This window comes from Thermobia domestica, chromosome 5, assembly GCF_964235325.1.
Source record: "Thermobia domestica chromosome 5, izTheDome1.hap1.1, whole genome shotgun sequence".
In the NCBI taxonomy this organism is placed as follows: Eukaryota; Metazoa; Arthropoda; class Insecta; order Zygentoma; family Lepismatidae; genus Thermobia; species Thermobia domestica.
The window spans coordinates 7,359,884-7,379,188 of NC_137458.1; the positions used below are offsets into that span (position 1 = coordinate 7,359,884).

The window sequence follows — 19,305 nt, forward strand, 5'->3', positions numbered from 1 at the left end:
CAACCAGTAATAAGCAAGTAACAGTGTCAAATGTAGAGCACGCGAAGGAATATGGTTTGTATAGTATATAATATGGTCTCAATTAATATTGAAACCTAGCGTTTCCGGTCTCAGTAGATAGATGAAAGTGGAGATGGAACATATTCTTCGGACACTTAATTGATTGAATTACCTTGTTTTACTCTATAGCGATCAACGTTAAAACCAGAAGTGGTTGGTTTCTGCCAGTTTTGATTTCAATAAAAGGTTAAGGGAGAAGATCGGACCCAGTGGCGTATTTAGGGGGGCTTCCGGGCTTAAGCCCCCCCGAAATCTTACTTACTATAGTAAAATATATGAAATATCTTGCAGAATTTTCACATTTTCAGGCAAATCCCCCCCCCGAAAGTTAGCAAAGCCTCCCCCGAAACAAAATCGTAAATACGCCACTGATGGGACCTATTCTTAGAACATCAGTGGTGGCCAAACTTATAAAGCTTCTGAGCTGAAGTAGCATTTTTAAATCCTACTGTGAGCTACCAACCAAAAGAACTACCAACGTTAAAAAAAAAATGATGTCATTGTGGAGGAGTCAACGTTAGCCAACCAGAGCGTTAACGCGATCTACCGAAAATGTCCCAACGAGCTACTAGTACCTCGTGATCGATGGTTTGGCGAATACTGGCGTTCTAAGCTAAATTAATTCTACGAAACTGCTTCCGGCTCTCTCTTATCGTTTTTGGTCTATGCAGATCAATATTGAAACCGGAAGTAGTTGATTTCTGTCACTTCCGGGTAGAGAGTTAACGATACAAGTAAAATGTAGTCCACTGTTTTTTTCTTTCTAATCGTTGTTGATCCTATCTTTGAATGACAACTGTAATATATTTGTGAACGTAAATGTAAAACAATTCTGCAGAGACGGGAGAGAAACAGAAGGTAAAGACTGGGAGGGGCGGGGGAACATTCTATGATAGGCATATCATGAGCTTACGGTTTCTTAAAGAACTGTGGGACTAGGTCCCCGGCCCCGGACTAGATCCACCACTGCGGTTCTATCTCCAAATCATGAATCTTCTTCGGTTGAAGAAGCTGGTGTGTCTTGGAAATTGCACTTGCGTCATTTGGATCCAGAGAAAGCAGAAACAGCTCGAGCTAGTTGATATTCTCATAAGAAACAATACACCCAATCAACGATGACGAAGAGATTGGGAATAATGTTATAACGGATAGCAGTGGAAGAAAATGAAAGAGGAGAAAAGGGAATTATTTAGTGGCGGATCTACCCCAGGGCTGGTTGGCCTAGGCCCCCACCCAGTTTTTTAATTACAAAAGTAATTTAAAGTATTTTACAGTTTATGGTAAACTCATGATATACGTATCATAGTCTAGTGTCTGGTTCCCCCTCCCAGTTTTTACCTTCTGAATTTTTACTGGGATTGAGGACACATATAAACGTTTTCAAGCACCCTGTATAAGTAGATAGATTCTCGCTTCCGGTAACTCCTCACCCTTTCTGTTATCATACCTATGAACAGACGGACAACAGCCGTCAACACATAGCCACATTGCTGACGTCCCCATTACCCTTCGAATCAATCAATCGACAGATGGAGATACGAAAAATCTTTAACTTTTACGTCCCACGGTTAAGTACACATATCCTGGAACTTATGCATAGCAAAGCTTGGAGGCCGAAAAGCATAAGAGCCAAATTACGAAATTCTCAGAAATGCACCAACACAGGAACTTTTGATTAATTACAAATACTGCCGTAATTAAATTCTGAAAGAGAAAGTTAATATACCCAAACATTCTATTCTATTAGGAAGCCTGGACAGATGTTGCAGAGGAAATAGGAAAAATTGAGAAGTCAAAATAATATAATAGATATGTTTGACAATGAAAAAAAAAAGTTCAAAACTAAACGAGATTTTCATTTTTTGATTAAAACTTTTCTTGTTTGTTGAGATATACTTGTTTTTATTTTTATTTTTTTATTCTTATTTTAATTTTTCATATTTCGTTTATTTTTTCCTAACTTACATAGGTGACTTTCATTTATTTTTTAAAGAAACATGTTATCAGTGGAAGTCTGTGGATTAGAAATGTGATATTTTACAGTTGTTTGTCAACGTACAATTTTATATACCTAGGTAATGTTGTACAGATATTTATCAAAATAATGGAATCACTTAAATAAAAACAACTTCCCTGATCAACACGGCGTGCGACTATCGTTACACTCAGGAACGCCTTGATTCATCGTGTATACAAGAATACAAGTCAAGAACGGATTCTAAAGTATATTGGGTCATTCATCTCAGCTCCGTCACTGAGTTTGGAGAAGAATATCTGCTTTGCAATTGAGATTCATATTTGAAAGATAAAATTTTTGAGTTTTACGTCCCACGTTTATGCCGGTGAAGCTAAAGGAGACGGTGATGATGAGTAATGAATGGAAATGGTGGAATGAAGAAGGTGGGAGGAAACGGGAGAACCCCTAGAAAACCCACGCACACGGTGTTTGTCTACAACAAAGTTCACTTGGCTGGGGCTGGGATCGAACCCGGGATACCCAAAATTCATATTTGAGCACGCATTTTCAATGATGTTAAGGTTTGGAGAATTAGTGGGTGAAAGGAAATGATATAAGCCATTCATTATATATAGGGTCGGATCCAGTATTTTCTGACGGGAGATGCACCATAACAACCAAAATAATAAGTCTCATTGAAAATCTTCAAAGTGACATGTGTTATGGAGGACAAAGGTTCGCAAGTGATATGCAGGAAAAAATATTTTCCCTCTTCCTGGCTTCTGTTTTCTTCCCTACTTGACAAATGTTATATTACTTTGCTTGGTGAATCTTTTTCCTTCAACCTTCAGAAAACCGACTTTAACTATTGCTTTTGCAAAACTCCTCTTTGTTTTAAACCACAAACGGAAACATGACGGTAGAAAGTTTCGGAAAGTGTTACTATTTTCATCACTGCTAGTTTCTCATTTTAGCTAGTATATATTTACAACGAAATTAGGGTGCACTCCCTAAATTCGGCCCTGTATATATATATAGGGTGGCCCATTTTAATCTTTCCACGGAAATATCTCGAAAACAGTTGAACATAAATGAACCAAACAAAAACTAAAATAGGAAATACCATGGGGCTAATCGAATGGTGATGTTGCGGTGCTCCCCAGGGCCATTCTTCAAGGGTGACCGAGGCCCAACTTTAAAATTTAAAATGGAAACATGTGGCGAGTGACACCTAGCTTAATAGATCTTTAAAAACTAAACAGCATTGTGGCAAAAGATTGTTCATATGGGTCACCATTTTCAAAATGGCCGCCAAGACATGGTGCCTGTACCAGAGAAAACGTCCAGTACCACTGATATGAAAACGGTTGAAGATAATAACGGATGAACAGAATAAAACTCGTACAGGAAATCACAGAGAGTATTTATCATTTCACGGCTCGAAAATGTTGTAACAGAGTAGAAGTGCCAGGAGGAGGAGGAAACGAAAAAGGAGGAATTTCTAGAAAATCATCGTTCCAACCTCCTCCGTAAATGGGTGAAGCGGGATGGGAAGGGACGGTGAAATTACAAATGAGCTTTTGCAAATTGTATCTACACAACAAAATGCGTTTTTAGAAGAGATAGATGTCTGTAATGGAAGAAAAAAGTAGATAAAATTTTTGTTAAATGGTATATTCCATTTTGGTTGCGGATAATGATTTGTGCAAAAATGAATCAACTGAAATGCGAGACCAATTTGTTGAACAATGCAATTTTAGAACAATGTGTACAAACGTTGGTTTTGCTCAGAAGTCGTCTGCACAATATCGGTTCATTACAGTACCAGTCACTTGTACACCCAAGTGTTTTAGATAAAACATACCTATTGCAGGTAAAAGTAGGGTACTCATTTCAGATTTTACCATTCATTTCCCCTTCACCCACTTACGGAGGGAGATCGGAAAGATAATTTTCTAACAATTATATTTCCTCTTTAGCATTATGTCACTTATACTTTTTCCCCGTTTGATTATACTCGAGGCATGTAATGATAAATACCCTCTGTGATTTTCAGTACGAGTTTTATCCTATGCATTTATCTCCAAACGTTTCCATATTAGTAGTACTGCATGTTTTATCTTATAAAGGCACCATGTCTTGGCGTCCATTTTGAAAACGGTGACCCATATGAACAATCTTTTGCTACAACGCTGTTTAGTGTATGAAGATCTATCGAACGAAGTATCACTTGACCCATATTTTTGTTTAAAATTTCTAAGTTGCGCCTGGGCCCCAATGAAAGGCGGCCCTGAGGGACACCGCGACAACATCATTCGATTTGCTCCAGAGCTTTCCTATTGAGTTTTTGTTTTGTTCATTTATATTCAATCGTTTTCATGTGAGTAGTACTGGACGTTTATCTGATACAGGTAAATGTCTTGGCGGTCATTTTGAATACGATGACTGATATGAAAAAAAAATTGTCATATCGCTTTTTAGTTTTTAAATATCTATCGAACGAGGTATCACTCGTCCCATCTTTCCATTTAAAATTTTAAAGTTGTGCCCCGGGCTTCCTTGAAGAGAGGCCCTGGAGGGCACCGCGACGTCACCATTCGATTAGCCCCATGGTATTTACTATTTGAGATTTTGTTCAGTTCATTTATGTTCAACCATTTTCGAGATATTTTCGTGGAAAGATTAAGATAGGCCACCCTGTATATATATACAGGGTGGCCCATTTTAATCTTTCCACGGAAATATCACGAAGATGGTTGAACACAAATGAACCAAGCAAAAACTGAAGAAAAAATTCTATTGGGCACATCGAATGGTGTTGTTGCGGTGCCCCTCAGGGCCGCCCTTCATGGGCACCCAAAGCCCAACATTAAAATTTTAAATGGAAACATGAGTCGAGTGATACCTCGTTCGATAGACTTCCAAACACTAAATAATGTTCTGACAAAATATTTTTATATGGGTTACCGTTTCGAAAATGGCCGCCAAGACATAGTGCCTGTATCAGATAAAACGTCCAGTATCACAATTAATATGGAAATGTTTGGAAATAAATAAAGAGAATAAAAAGTGAAACAAGACAATGTTATGGAGCATGCCGAATGATGTAGCGGTGACCCCAGAGGCCGCCTTTCTCGGAGACTCAGGGTCCAACTTCGAAATATTAAATTGCAAACATGGGTCAAGTGATACGTTGTTCAATAGATCTTCAAACATTAAACAACATTGTGGCAAAATATTTTTCATAAGCGTCACCGTTTTTAAAATTGCTAAGACGGCCTGTATCAGATGAAACGTCCGGTATCACTAATATGAAAACAGTTGGAGACAAAGGAACAGAATTAAACTCGTAGAGGAAATCACAAAGGGTATTTATCATTCCACGGCTCGAGAATGGTGCAACAGAGGAAACGATGATTAAAGTTAAAGTGACATAATGCAAAGAAGGAAATCTAACTCTCAGAAAATCATCTTTCCCCACCTCCCTCCGTAAATGGGTGAAACGGGAATGAATGGAACAAACTCAAAAGAGAATCCCACTTTTACTTGCAATAGGTCTAGTTTGTCTGAAACATTTGTGTGTACAATTGACTGGTATGGTAATGAATAAAAATAAGTTGAAATTCGGTTTGAATCGTATCTCATTTGTAGGGATGGTACCGAGACCGAGACTAGTCTCGGTCTCGTCTCGGTCTCGTCTCGAATTATCGAGACGAGACCGAGACCGAGACGGACTATTATATACCGAGACGAGACCGAGACCGAGACGGACTTTGAAATACCGAGACGAGACCGAGACCGAGACAGGCCTCTATAAATCGAGACGAGACCGAGACGAGATTTAGGTCAGTCTCGAAAGTCTCGGTCTCGTCTCGAATATTGATATTGATAGATACTAAAATTGCCTTCACTCAAAATTTCTTTCGTTGCTATGTTAGATAATATGAGAACAGATGACTGATGTACAGTGGCGTATTTAGGGGGTGGTTATCGGGATCAAACCCCTCCCGAAATAAATTTGTGATCATTTTTTGCATTGCACGTACAACGCAAATGTTTCTTCCTCGTTCCTCAAGTCTCTCCCGAAACAAAATCTACTGCTGATGCAAATAGAATTCTCTCTCTCTCATATATATATATATATATATATATATATATATATATATATATATATATATATATGGTCGCGGCCCCCCAGGGCTGCCCTGCATAGGTTCCCGGGGCCCAACTTTAATTTTAAATGGAAGCAAGGAGTGAGTGGTACCTCATTCGATAGATCTTTAAAAACTAAAAAGCGTTGTGGCAAAAGATCTTTCATATCGGGCATTGTATTTAAAATGGCCGCCAAGACATGTTGCCTCTATCAGATACAGTAAAACGTGCAGTACTACTAATATGAAAACGGTTGAACATAAATGAACCGAACAAAAACTCAAATAGAAAATGTCATGTGGCACATCGATTGATATTGTCGCGGAGGCTTCCAGGGCTATCCTTCATAGGGGCCCAGGGCGCAACTTCAAAATTGTAAATGGAAACATGGGGTGAGTGATATCTTGTTCGATATATCCTTAAAAGCTAAAGAGTGCTGTTGCAAAAGATTGTTCCATATTTTCAAAATGACCACCAAGACATGGTACCTGCATCAGATAAAACGTCCAGTATCACTAATATGAAAACACCAGAACAAATATCCGAATAGGAAATCACAGAGGTATTTATCATTCTATCTCTTGGGAATGTTGCAACAGTCGAAAAGATGATTAGAAGAAATCTAACTTTTAGAAATTTATCCTAACCTCACTCCGTAAGTGAGCGAAGCGGTAAGGATCGGTGAAATTGCAGATGAAAGCCTTAGTTTTTGCAAATTGTATCTACGAAACAAAGTTATTTGAAATGTGTTTTTATAAGAGATAAATGTCCCTGTAATGTGATAAAGTATGTAAAATTCTTGTTAAATGGTATCTTCCATTTTGATTGCAGGCAATGGTTTGATGCAAAAATGAATAAACTGAAATGCGAAACAAATTTGTCGAACAATGCAATTTTAGAACAATGTTTACAAACGTTGGTTTTGTTCAACAGTCGTCTGCATGATATTGGTTCGCTTCTTTTCCTTCTCTGTCTTCTTGCATGTGATAGAATATGAGTTTCACTGAGATGTCCACAGTTACATTCCGAATAACTTTCAACGGTAATTTCAGTTGTGATCATTTGTAACGAAACGGTACATACTGATGCAGATATGTCCCTAAAATCTTGCACGCATTGTGTTAATTATCAGGGGTGGGCAAAATGTTGTTAAACTTGAATTTTATCTTAATTTTACTCACCTTATTTCACTTTATTTTTATTCATTATAGTACCAGTCATTTGTACACATAAGTGTTCAGACAAACCATATCTATTGCAAATAAAAGTGAGGTTCTCATTTGAGATTTTACCATTCATTCCCGCTTCACCTACTTACGGACAGAGATCGGAAAGATAATTTTCTATCATTTCCTCCTTTGCATCATGTCAATTACACTTTAATAATCTCTTTCTCCATTGCATTATACTCCAGCCGTGAAATGATAAATACCCTCTGTGCTTTTATTATACGAGTTTTATTCTGTTCATTTATCTCCAACTATTTTCATATTAGGAGTCTAGTGGTACTGGACGTTATATCTGATACAGGCACCATGTCTTGGCTGTCATCTTGAATACGGTGACCGATATGAAAAATCTTTTGCCACAACGCTTTTTACTTTTTAAAAATCTATGGAACGAAGTATTACTCGTCCCATGTTTCCATTTAAAATTTTAAAGTTTGGCCCTGGGACCCCATGAAGGGCGGCCCGGGGAGGCGCCGCGACAACACCATTCGGTGTGCCCCATGGCATTTATGTTCAACCGTTTACGAGATATCTCCGTGGAAAGATTAAAATGGGCCATCCTGTATATATACGGTATATATATATATATATATATATATATATATATATATATATATATATATATATATATATATATATATATATATATATATATATAAATGCTGAAATTTTGTACCAAGTTGGGAAATTCTTCTAAATACTCTGCAATATTAGATAAACATACAATGTTGCTAAAGCAAAATAAAGTTGTATTTTCTCAAATTGCGCTACGTAAAGTATTACATATTTCTAATTTAGTTATTTAACAAAACCACAATAGCCCATTCATTATTTAGTGTAACAAAGGACGACATAGTATCACTAACATCAACATTTTGGAGATCTCTAATAACTCAAATGGTATGGCCGGTGCAATGCGCATCAACTGTATCTTAGCGTTAAATACTATGATCATGGAATAATACATTTCGAATGAATGAAGAAACAAAATTTCAAGAAACGGAAAATTTAAATGTTTCTAAAGACTTCACTTCCGAAAACGCGCTGACATATCACGTCTCATCATGTAGATGCTTCCAAAAGACTTAAATGCTTATAATGCCATTTACAACAATTATTTCAAATCGTTTCAGAGATACCAAACACATTGGTAGTGATTGTTATACTGCTTAAAATGACGTAGCTTTCCTTAGCTTCTATAACATTACAACAATAGTTTTTGGTGGTTTTAATTACAAGTTGCAGTTACATTATTTTAAGCAGTGTTGCCCACTTGAATAAATTGCTAAATATTATTCTAAATATGTGCAAATAACGTAGATAAACTGCAAAATATTTTAGAATTACTCGTAATTTGTTTTATGATGCAAGAATACTTTCAAGAGACGACGTTTTTCATAGTCTTTGGGCTACTTATAATGTTAATGTTTAAGTCTTCGTTCCAGCAATACATGTAAATGCAAATTGTAACTGAAATTAAATGTAACTGATACATTTTCAGTAACACTAGTTGTTCCCCCTAAGCCTTAGGCCTGGTGTACATTTTATATTAAGACTTTGCTTAATTAAATATTCTAATTACACCCTAATTATATTTCACTTGTTTTAGTTTGACCACCGACCTCAAACTCGATCCATACCATATAGCTATATGCAATTATCCAAAGACTTACAGTTAGTAATACACAGTGTTCATTCTTGTTTTGTTTTGTTTTAGTTTAACGTCCCACAGTTATGCTAGGGCGGCTAAAGGAGACGTGGAGCGAATGATTATAGTGGAATCCGAACCACTTCGGTCGTTCAACTTTACCCCTACCGCAAATCGAACTTGGGACCACGCGAACCGAAATCAAGCGTGCTAGCCGCTAGACCAAATGGGGGTCCTCACATTGTGTTGATTTAAATCATTCAGTCAGTGTTGCCAGATCCGAAGATTAAAAAGTAGCGTGTCTGTACTCCGAAAGTAGCGAATTCGAACTATTTGTAGCCCAAATATATAGAAATGAATACTGATAGTGCTAATGAAATAATTTAATATGAGCTGGAAGATGTGCTGGACGTATTGCAAGAATAAATTATGATCGTCGGACGAAAACAATTCTAGACTGGATACCACGAGACAAAAAGTCTAGGAAACCTCCGCATACAAGAAGGTGTGACGAAATCAATCACCACTGAGGAGTAACCTGAAAAAGAATTGCCCAAGTTAGATAGTTGTTGGAGAAGACTTGGAAAGACCTTCATCCATCAATGGATTAATAATGGTTTATTATGATGATGGTGATGATTTTATTATATCTAGACCTCGGAGGTAACCTAAACCAAGTCATAATTTCGTAATTTTAGAGAAGCGAAAAACCGGTTTCTCAATTGTGACCTATAGTACTGTTTTTGAAACTTACTAAGTAGTTACAAAGTAGTAAGATGCTTTCAAACTTATATTATTACACCATTAGAAAGAACATAGTCTATTAAAAAAGTATTGTTAACTCAATTTCAACCAAAAAGTGACAGCATAGTCTACCTCGAAAGTTCACTAGGTAAGGTAGGGTAAAAATGGATCCAAAATTTAATGAAAGTCGTAGAGCGAAAAAAATATATTTGACTATTCAATCCATCATGTTGCAGCAAAACTACGAAAATTAATATAAAAGAAAACTAGAAAGTTAAGAATCACTTGTTCTGGCGAGTGAGAAAAAATAGATACAGATAACTCTAATTACCTATATACTTGTATAATATGTATGTTCAAGTTTCGCAAGTAATTTTCAATCAATATAAAATTTCAACGTAATGAACGCACGATTAGTTTTCTCGAATAAAGATTACATGCACCGTTGAGAGCTTAGGAATAAGCTTAATCTATGTTACGGCACTGGATATGTGCTTACGTAATGCATTACGACCTTATGAACTTGTATAAGAAACAGAATGCACTTAAAATGAGACGCGAACTATGTGAAACATCGGACTTTGAATCTAACTTGTTTTGTGATCCAACTCGAGACCTCACATAGCAAAGATGAGTGTAGTAGCTCCCACCACAAAGTTCAGGACGTTCGTGTTATAAAGTGTCAATTAAACACGGAGATGTGAAACGGCAATAAAACATTTCATCAATTTGAAACAAAATACGCATTTTGTAGTAATAATTTACCCTACTTGTTAAGATAATGAACGTTATAATCTGTTTTTAAAATGACAGTCAAAGCAGAATGTGTTAAATAATAAATGAGAAATTGTAAAATTTCAATTTTGGTACGATTTAATATATTCGTGCTGCTATGTGTTGTGTTATCCGTTAGGAAGTATTGAACAATTCTGATTCAAAGGAAGGAAATAAACTACTGTATAGTACTGGAGTTAATTTAATAGAGTTTAATTGTATAGGCAGTTCTGAGGCTATATAAGAAAAAGTCTATTGCTGAAAGTGAAATATGGGTTACTATTAGGGTTTTAGGGTGATATAAACACTGATCATTGAACCTGGAATACACACATGGAAAGCATTAGCACTAGCAAATTAGCTATGAAGAGGTACACCATACCATAATTCTAAGTCAAAATGAAAGGAAAAAATGAGCGGAAACGACAGACTATACGAGAATAATGCTTTCACTATTTTAATGTCACACTATTTATTTCGAGACTTTCGAGACGAGACCGAGACTTGGTACTCGAGACCGAGACCGAGATCGAGACAAGCATCTGTCGATCGAGACGAGACCGAGACCGAGACGGTGATTTTTTACTCGATACGAGACCGAGACCGAGACCGTTATTTATCAACCGAGACGAGACCGAGACTGTACGAAGTCTCGTCTCGTCTCGTCTCGATACCATCCCTACTCATTTGTATTACAAAATATGATTTGATAGGAAAGAGAAAGCAACTGAAATGCAAAGCAAAGGTTGTAATAATACATTTTTTAGAACCTGCAGTTTGCCTGGTCCTGAGAATTTTAACGCAATGCGTGCAAGATGTTTTGGAATGCATCTGCATCAGTATATACCGTTTCGTTACTGAGGTTCACAACTGAAATTATGGCTGAAAGTTATTCGGAATGTAACTGTGGGCAACATCTCAGTGGACCTCAAATTTCATCTCTGAAATTTCCCTCGCAGGTAGTATTGGGTTGGTTGAAAATGGCCATGCACCTTGCTCCGTCCGTTATAACTAAGATTGTCCTTGTCTTTGTTCTTCTAAATGAATATCGGAATAGTACCTTCTGCGCTGCCACGACCGTTGACTTCAAACATCTTTGCCCACTAATCTGCAATCTGTGCATTAGACAACTGCACGTCATAAAATAAAGTTATGTCACGTCAATTCACGTTCCTTAACTTTACGCATGAAGCTTCGATCTTCAAACTGTAGCTTCAATCTTTTTCCACAGTGCTCTTTAGTTTTTATAGATCTATTGAACGAGGTATCACTCACCCCATGTTTCTATTTAAAATTTTGAAGTTGGGCCTTGGGCTATCTTGAAGGGCGGTTCTGTAGGTCACTGCGAAATACCACTCGATATTCCTCATGTCATTTCCTATTTGACTTTTTGTTCGGTTCATTTATGTTCAAGCATTTTCATATTAGTGGTACTGGAAGTTTTATCTGATAAAGGCACCATGTCATGGCGACCATTTTGAGAACGGTGACCCATATAAAAAATCTTTTGCAACAGGGGGCCGCAGTGGCTCAGTGATAGAGCGTTCACCTCTGGTGCTTGGGGTCCCGGGTTCGATCCCTGCCTCCGCCAAGTGAACTTTGTGGTGGACAAAGACGGTGTGTGTAGGTTTTCTCTTGGTTCTCTCGTTTCCTCCCAATGTCTTCATTCCACCATTTCATTTATTATTCATCATCACCGTCTCCTTTAGCCTAACCGGCATAACCGTGGGACGTAAAACTCAAAGATTTCAGGGCCGCGGTGGCTCAGTGGTAGAGCGTTCACCTCTGGTGCTTGGGGTCCCGGGTTCGATCCCAGCCCTCGCCATGTGAACTTTGCGGTGGACAAACACCGTGTGCGTGGGTTTTCTCGGGGTTCTCCCGTTTCCTCCCACTTTCTTCATTCCACCATTTCATTCATTACTCATCATCACCGTCTCCTTTAGCTTAACCGGCATAATCGTGGGACGTAAAACTCAAAAAATTCACTTCATTTTTTCAAAGATTTCATTTCATTTTTTTCTTTTGCAACAATGCTTTTCAGTTTTTAAAGATCTATCGAACGAGGTATCACTCGCCCCATATTTCCATTTAAAATTTTAAAGTTGGGCCCTGGTCCCCCATGAAGGGCGGCCCTGAGGAGCACCGCGACATTATTTGATGTGTCCCACGATATTTTCTATTTGTGTTTTGTTCAATTATGTTAAACCATTTTTGAGATATTTCCATGGAAAAACTAAAATGCGCCACCCTATATATATATATATATATATATATATATATATATAGGTTGGATAAAAAGTACTGGCAACCCTGCCGGCACGCGCCAGTCTAGTGACGGAGAACTGCGAGGTGGCAGCACCGGAGAAGACAATCTCAGTTGAGGAACTTAGGTGAGTGGGAACGCTGTTGAGTCAGTCAGTCAACGAGAGCAGTGGCGTCAAATTGGTATCGCGAGTGGAAGCGCTCTAAACACAATGTTCACTAAACATGAACAGCGTTCGTGGATCAAAATTGAAGTGGCACGTGATCGTAATGCACGAGAATGTTTTCAGGGACTGCGGGAAGCCTGTGGTGATGCAGCGTTGCCATACCGCACCGTAGCTCGTTGGGTTAAAGTGTTTCGTGAAGGCAGACAGAACGTGGAAGACCGCGAACGTTCTGGACGACCTCCAGTGGACAACATGACAGTTCAGCTCCTTGCATCCTTGCTGGACGTGGATAGACGGTGGACTGCGCGTGAGTTAATGGCAGAGGTTGGGGTGTGCCATAAAACTGTGCTTCATATTTTGAACGACATCCTGGGTTTTCGCAAAATTGCAGCACGTTGGGTTCCACATGTCATTACCGAGGTGCAGAAATGGTACCGATATGCACTGACACAAGAATTGCTGGACCGCCACCAGAGGGAGGGTGACAATTTCTTGGGCAGGATTGTTACCATTGATGAAACCTGGGTTCGATCCTACGAACCATGTTTGAAGCGCCAATCCAACGAATGGAAGCATCCCGGTTCCCTTCGGCCAAAGACTGTGCGCCCTAGTCAGGGAGGAATGAAGGTGATGTTGATAGTGGCGTATGATGTCCAAGGGGTTATCCTGCACCATGCTGTACCAGCAGGGCAGACTGTGAATGCGCCATATTACTGCACGTTCTTGCAACACCATCTGCGTCCCGCACTTCGGAGAAAGCGACCTGATCTTTTGGCACGGACCCCAATCATTTTGCACGACAATGCACGCTGTCACACAGCTACCGCCGTGATGGACCTTTTGCGTGCCTGGAACTGGGAGATTCTGGAACATCCACCATATTCGCCGGATATGAATCCGTGCGATTATGACCTGTTTTCCAAGATGAAGCAACCACCTCGCGGACAACGATACAACACCAGACAGGCCATTCTCAATTCCGTAGGACGGTCGCTGCGAGAGATAGCAAGAGAACAACGTGCTGACGGAGTACGGCGCCTTCCATACGTGTGGCAGAAGGTTGTGGACATGGGGGGTAATTACATTGAAGGAATGTAGAACGTATTTTCCCTTATAATACAGTCATTTGTAAATTATAACAATTGTGCCATTACTTTTTATCCCTCCCTTGTATATATATATATATATGCAGGGTGTTAATGAACTATACCGGCAAAGTGTAAGAGGTTATTTCTCACATGAAAATAAGAGAAAATGTTCATATGGACCTGTGCGGAAAAGTGCATAGTTTCAGAGCTAGGGCGGCCAAAATCGCGAAAAAGCCAAATTTCAACAGTCCCTATTTCGAATTCCAGAAACTGTGGATGGTGGTCCTTGTCAGCGTAAACGAAGTCACGCAAGTGCAATCCAAAAATGCATATTTCATTAATGTTCGATGGGTGTAGAGAGTATTCCTTGCAGGATGAAATTCCCAGACATGCCATCAACCGAATTTTGAGATATGCTCTGACTTTATGATTGAGCGGGAAAGCATTGAAATTTTAAATGTATAACGATGCTTCGGATGCTACCTTAACTGTAGATCCGACACCCTAACAATTCCACAAACGTTACTCGAAATCATCCAAGACTCAGGCAGGAGGAGAGAAGAGTGTGGTAAAAATTAAATAAAACTAATTTCATTTGCTTGTTATTGGCATGATTTGGTGGTTAGCGTTCCGAAGTCACACGCATAAGATGAAGGTTCGAATTTTGCCAACATCAACTTTTTTCTGTGCGAAAATGTATTTTTCTCATAAGTCGCAACGTCACAATAACGTATGTAAGATAGAATCTGTGAACTGATAGAGTTTGGAATGATCACTAATAATAATAATAATAATAATAATAATAATAATAATAATAATAATAATAATAATAATAATAATAATAATAATAATAATAATAATAATAATAATAGAACTACAATAACAGTAACCTAAGCTATAAAATTAGATTAGAATTAATTGGCACGACGGGACTGGAACACAGGTCTGGCGTAGACGAAAGAAAGAGAATATTTAAAATATCTTAAAAAGACCTGTATAAAATATGCTATTTAACTTTGTCATAGGCTATGCAAGTCTGCCAATGCATTGTTTATTTAGAGATAACGCAAGAAGAAAGTAAATACGTAATATTGAATATTTCCCGCTTTGCCTAGATATTTGGGACCAATTGTGTACGCCTGTATTTCTTCTTTGTTGCTAGTATATATTCTATTTAAAATTTAGTCTGGCAGTATCCAAACTAATTTGTGTATTACAAGGATAAGTCGTAATTCTTCCAATATTTCCACAATCTAAACAGCAGTTGAATATATACGCCGTGACTGACTGTAAATGCAAACTCAAACTGGACCGAAAGCTGTGTGACAAGCAAACTATTGAACACGGAGGCCACTACACGCCAATATCTTCAGTTAGTTTTCCGTGACAGTGACAATGAGTACTCGGCAACGCCTGAAAAGTGAACTGTTACTGTCTGAGTTCGAATCGGGCTAACGCTGTGGCCAAAAGCATTTGTCAAATGAAGAGGAAGGTGCAGATAATCACAACAATCAACTCCTTGATTAACAGAAATTTTCGTACAGGTTGTAAAAATATCGACGATCATCCAAGGTCCAGCAACCTCGGAATAACTGATTATGAAGTCATACAACACACCTTTGAGGAAAATTCATCCACTAACACACGACGATATTCAAATCAACTCAGCATGTCCTAGTCCTGTGTAGTGCATCACCTTCACAAATTCAAGAAGACCCTCAAGTGCTTTTGCACTAAGCCACCCAGCTTAGGCCCAAAAGAAAATGGATATGTGCTAAGAGTTCCTGCAAAATCTGCGTGTTGTTCGTTTCCTGAAATATATTGTCACATGCGACGAAAAATGGCTAGTTTGCGAAATCCTGATGTGCAAAACACTTGTTGAGAAAAAGTCAACTTCCAGAAACAGTCGTCAAACAGGGTGATTTAGAGCATAGAGTCACGCTCTGTGTGTGTGGTAAAACTATGGGGGGTTATTTACTTCAAATTCTTTCCCAAGGGTCGAGCAATTGGTGAGAGTTATATGCTGCACCATGCTGAAAATGTCATGCAATAATAAACCAAATGTTTCCATGGTCCAACAAGATAACGCAAACCCACACTCGGCTCGAGAAATTCGTGAACTTGACAGCATCGAATTGATGTCGCACCTGTCATATAGTCCTGACCTTTCATCTTCCGAGGTTTTGATCCTTGGTGCACTTCCTGAAATTACGATGTTTCACCGATTAGCAAGATGTAGATATAGCAGTGATAGATTTCTTTGCCTCTAAGAACAAGAAAAGGTACCAATGTGGAATCAGGGAGCTGGCAGGAAGGTGACTTCAGACAATCCAACACGAAAGGCTATAGTTCGAATATTAACATGTTTTCATTGTACCTTAATACAAATAGGTGTTATGACTCAGAATATTGCAAAACTTATGACTCTGCTTTGCATTAAGAGGCTCCATCACAGCGAAATTAAAATACCGCTAATTTTATAGTAATTGTGTGATGTATTCAAATAGATAAAACATAATAGAAATGTGGAACAAGAGCGCCCTAGACAATATTATTTTACACGAAATACCGTTATCATGACTCACTTATCTGCTTTCGATTTCCATTTAGAAAATCGGCATTTATTTTCACGTTATGGTTGCAAACGGAAAGTTACTAAGTGACTAGTGATATCGGTTCCTCTTGCAAAATAATATTGTCTAGGGTGCTCTAGTTCCACATTTCGATTATATTTTTATCAATTTGAAGATATCACATAATTCCTGTAAAATTAACGATAATTTAATTTCGCAGAGGTTAGGCTTATTCAGTCACTCGTTGCTTAGATAGTACATAACTTTTTCTCGAACTCCTCCCGAATAAGATTTCACTGCATATCACTATCAAGATATGTAGGGTCAACTTGAAAAGTTGAACTCCCCTTGATCGTATTCTGCGAACGCTATTGGATAGACACATACAAATTGTATACATACAGAACAAAATAATACTAATAGTAATAAGAACACGTACCTTTGTATCGTTGAACAGAAGTTGGAGCTCATACTCAGGCAAAACAGCCTGTTCATTTATATGACCAATTGCAAGCCTAGCTGCAGCGAGTTCACTTTTACCTTCCAACCGTTCTCCGTGCTGTGACGTCAACTCAAACAGCCCTAAAATATTAATCTTCACTCGCGAAGATGCTTGAGGATTGTCAGTCATCGTTGGCGCTGCAAACAAACTAATATCACTATCATTTCTCTTGTCATTTGTTTCACTAGCACTGTAGTTACGACCTGTTGTAGTTTCTTCGTACGACACGAATCCTGAAAACAACCGAGCTTGGCCACTGTCACGCGATTGGCTAGCACCTATTTTCATTTTATTATTTCCATTATTATTGTTAATGTTATCACTAAATGTCGCGACTGTTGGCATCGTTTCTGCGTGATATAAAATCCGTTTGGTAGTAGCAATGTCAATGATTGTCGACGCATTAATAGTATTTGCTAATTCTGTTGTAAAACAATCATTCCAGTCATCTATACTCGAATAATTGCATAATTGATTAGGGATTTCTGTTCGATTCACACTGAGTGCTCTTGAAGTTATATAATTATCACTGGCATAAATGTCGCTTGTGTCCTGGTTATACTGATCTCTTGATGCATGTGTTACATCAGCTATAAATAACGTATCATTGGTCAAATTAAAAGTATAGTTATTTCGCGGTGAAGTGACGAAACTGTTTGCGAGACTCGTGTTACCGGTTATTATTGATTCATCTTGAATATCAGACGTGTTTGTGATAGTCTTGTTGTTCGCAGGTGATAGCTGCTGCATGGTTGATGACGTACCTGTCCGAGTACACGTAACGCGTTGAGTACAGTACACGAGGCACAAAAACATCAATGGATAAATACGTTGATAGAAGCTGTTGCAACAACGATGGGGTTGGACCGAGGAAGGAAGGGTGATGGTGGTTGACGTCTGGCGATCTGTCTGGCCCGCTGCAGTCATTCTCCGCCGCGTCACCTGATGTTACGTCTCGCGTGCGGATTGCTCATAATCTGTAAAACAAAAGAAAAGAGATTATTTATTAATTATACTAACCAGATTATTTGTATATTAATTTATTTAATCAAAGCAAGGTCAATTTACAGTGGAAACATTAATAATCAACAATGAAAAAAATAACAATGGGAAAGGGAATTGAAGGAAATTGTCCTTGACCTATATTTAAATATATCGTCTCGATTTCCCTTGGTGGAACTACTGGAAACCCTATGATGACGACCAACGCGTCTGAGTGGTTCACAAAAGAATTGTTTTACATTGGTTTACAAGAAATATTTTATATATGGTCCGGCCATTCCTGGCACATATGGGTGCAGGCTTAGCGGAAGTGCCGGATTATTGAGAATCTGTATAGAATGCTACAATTTCGAATACATACAGTATATAAAGCATTGTGTAACTAACCAGCTAAGCTTTGTTGCGCATGCGCACGTGTTGTGCACGTGTTTTTGACTGGATGTGCGCCGGATTACTGAGAGCCGGATTAGCGGGAGTCTACTCCTAGGAGAAAAGGATGTCACTCCGTCTGTCTCTGTGTTCATCCGTCTGGAAGGCAAAGAAATGTGGCTTTGGCTGTCTTTGTTTTCATCCAGGAGACAGAGAAATGTAACTATCTATCTCTGTGTCCAGGTGTCCGAGAGACAAAGAAATGTCGAGCTATCTATTCTGTCCGTCCGTTCGCGAGATAAAGAAACGTCGTTGTCTGTCTCTGTATCCGTTCGTCCGAGAGACAAAGAAATATCACTCTGTTTATTTCTGTGTTCCTCCGTCTGGAAGACAAAGAAATGACGCCGTTTCTATCTCCGTGTCCGTTCGCCCAGGAAACAAAGAAATGTCGCAGTCTCTCTCTGTATCCGTTCGTCCGAGAGACAAAGAAACATCACTCTGTCTATCTCTGTGCTTCTCAGTCTGGAAGACAAAGAAATGTCAGTGTCTGTCTCTGTATCCATTCATCAGAAAAAAAAGAAATGTCGCTTTGTTTAGCTCTGTGCCCGCCCGTTCGGGAGACAACGAAATTACAACAATTACTTGATGAGTCACCGTCAACTTTGGCTAGGATGTTGAAGGACGAAAATCGATCGTTGATGTGGGTGATGATCAAACCGGAACTGACAGAAATCAATCATTTCTGGTTTTAACGTTAACCACTATAGAGCAAATGTGC

At 38.6% G+C, this 19,305-nt stretch overlaps 1 protein-coding gene across 1 annotated transcript in view; it reads right to left on the reverse strand.

The window, feature by feature from the left end:
• Nucleotides 1–17,668, reverse strand: part of GABA-B-R3 (gamma-aminobutyric acid type B receptor subunit 3) — a 702,393-nt gene extending 684,725 nt beyond the window's left edge. Inside the window, exon 1 of the mRNA XM_081758156.1 lies at nucleotides 17,094–17,668. Coding sequence (XP_081614282.1) covers nucleotides 17,094–17,501 — 408 coding nt within the window. The 5' untranslated portion in view covers nucleotides 17,502–17,668. The remainder of the gene's footprint in view (nucleotides 1–17,093) is intronic.
• Between the last annotated feature and the right edge of the window lie 1,637 nt (nucleotides 17,669–19,305).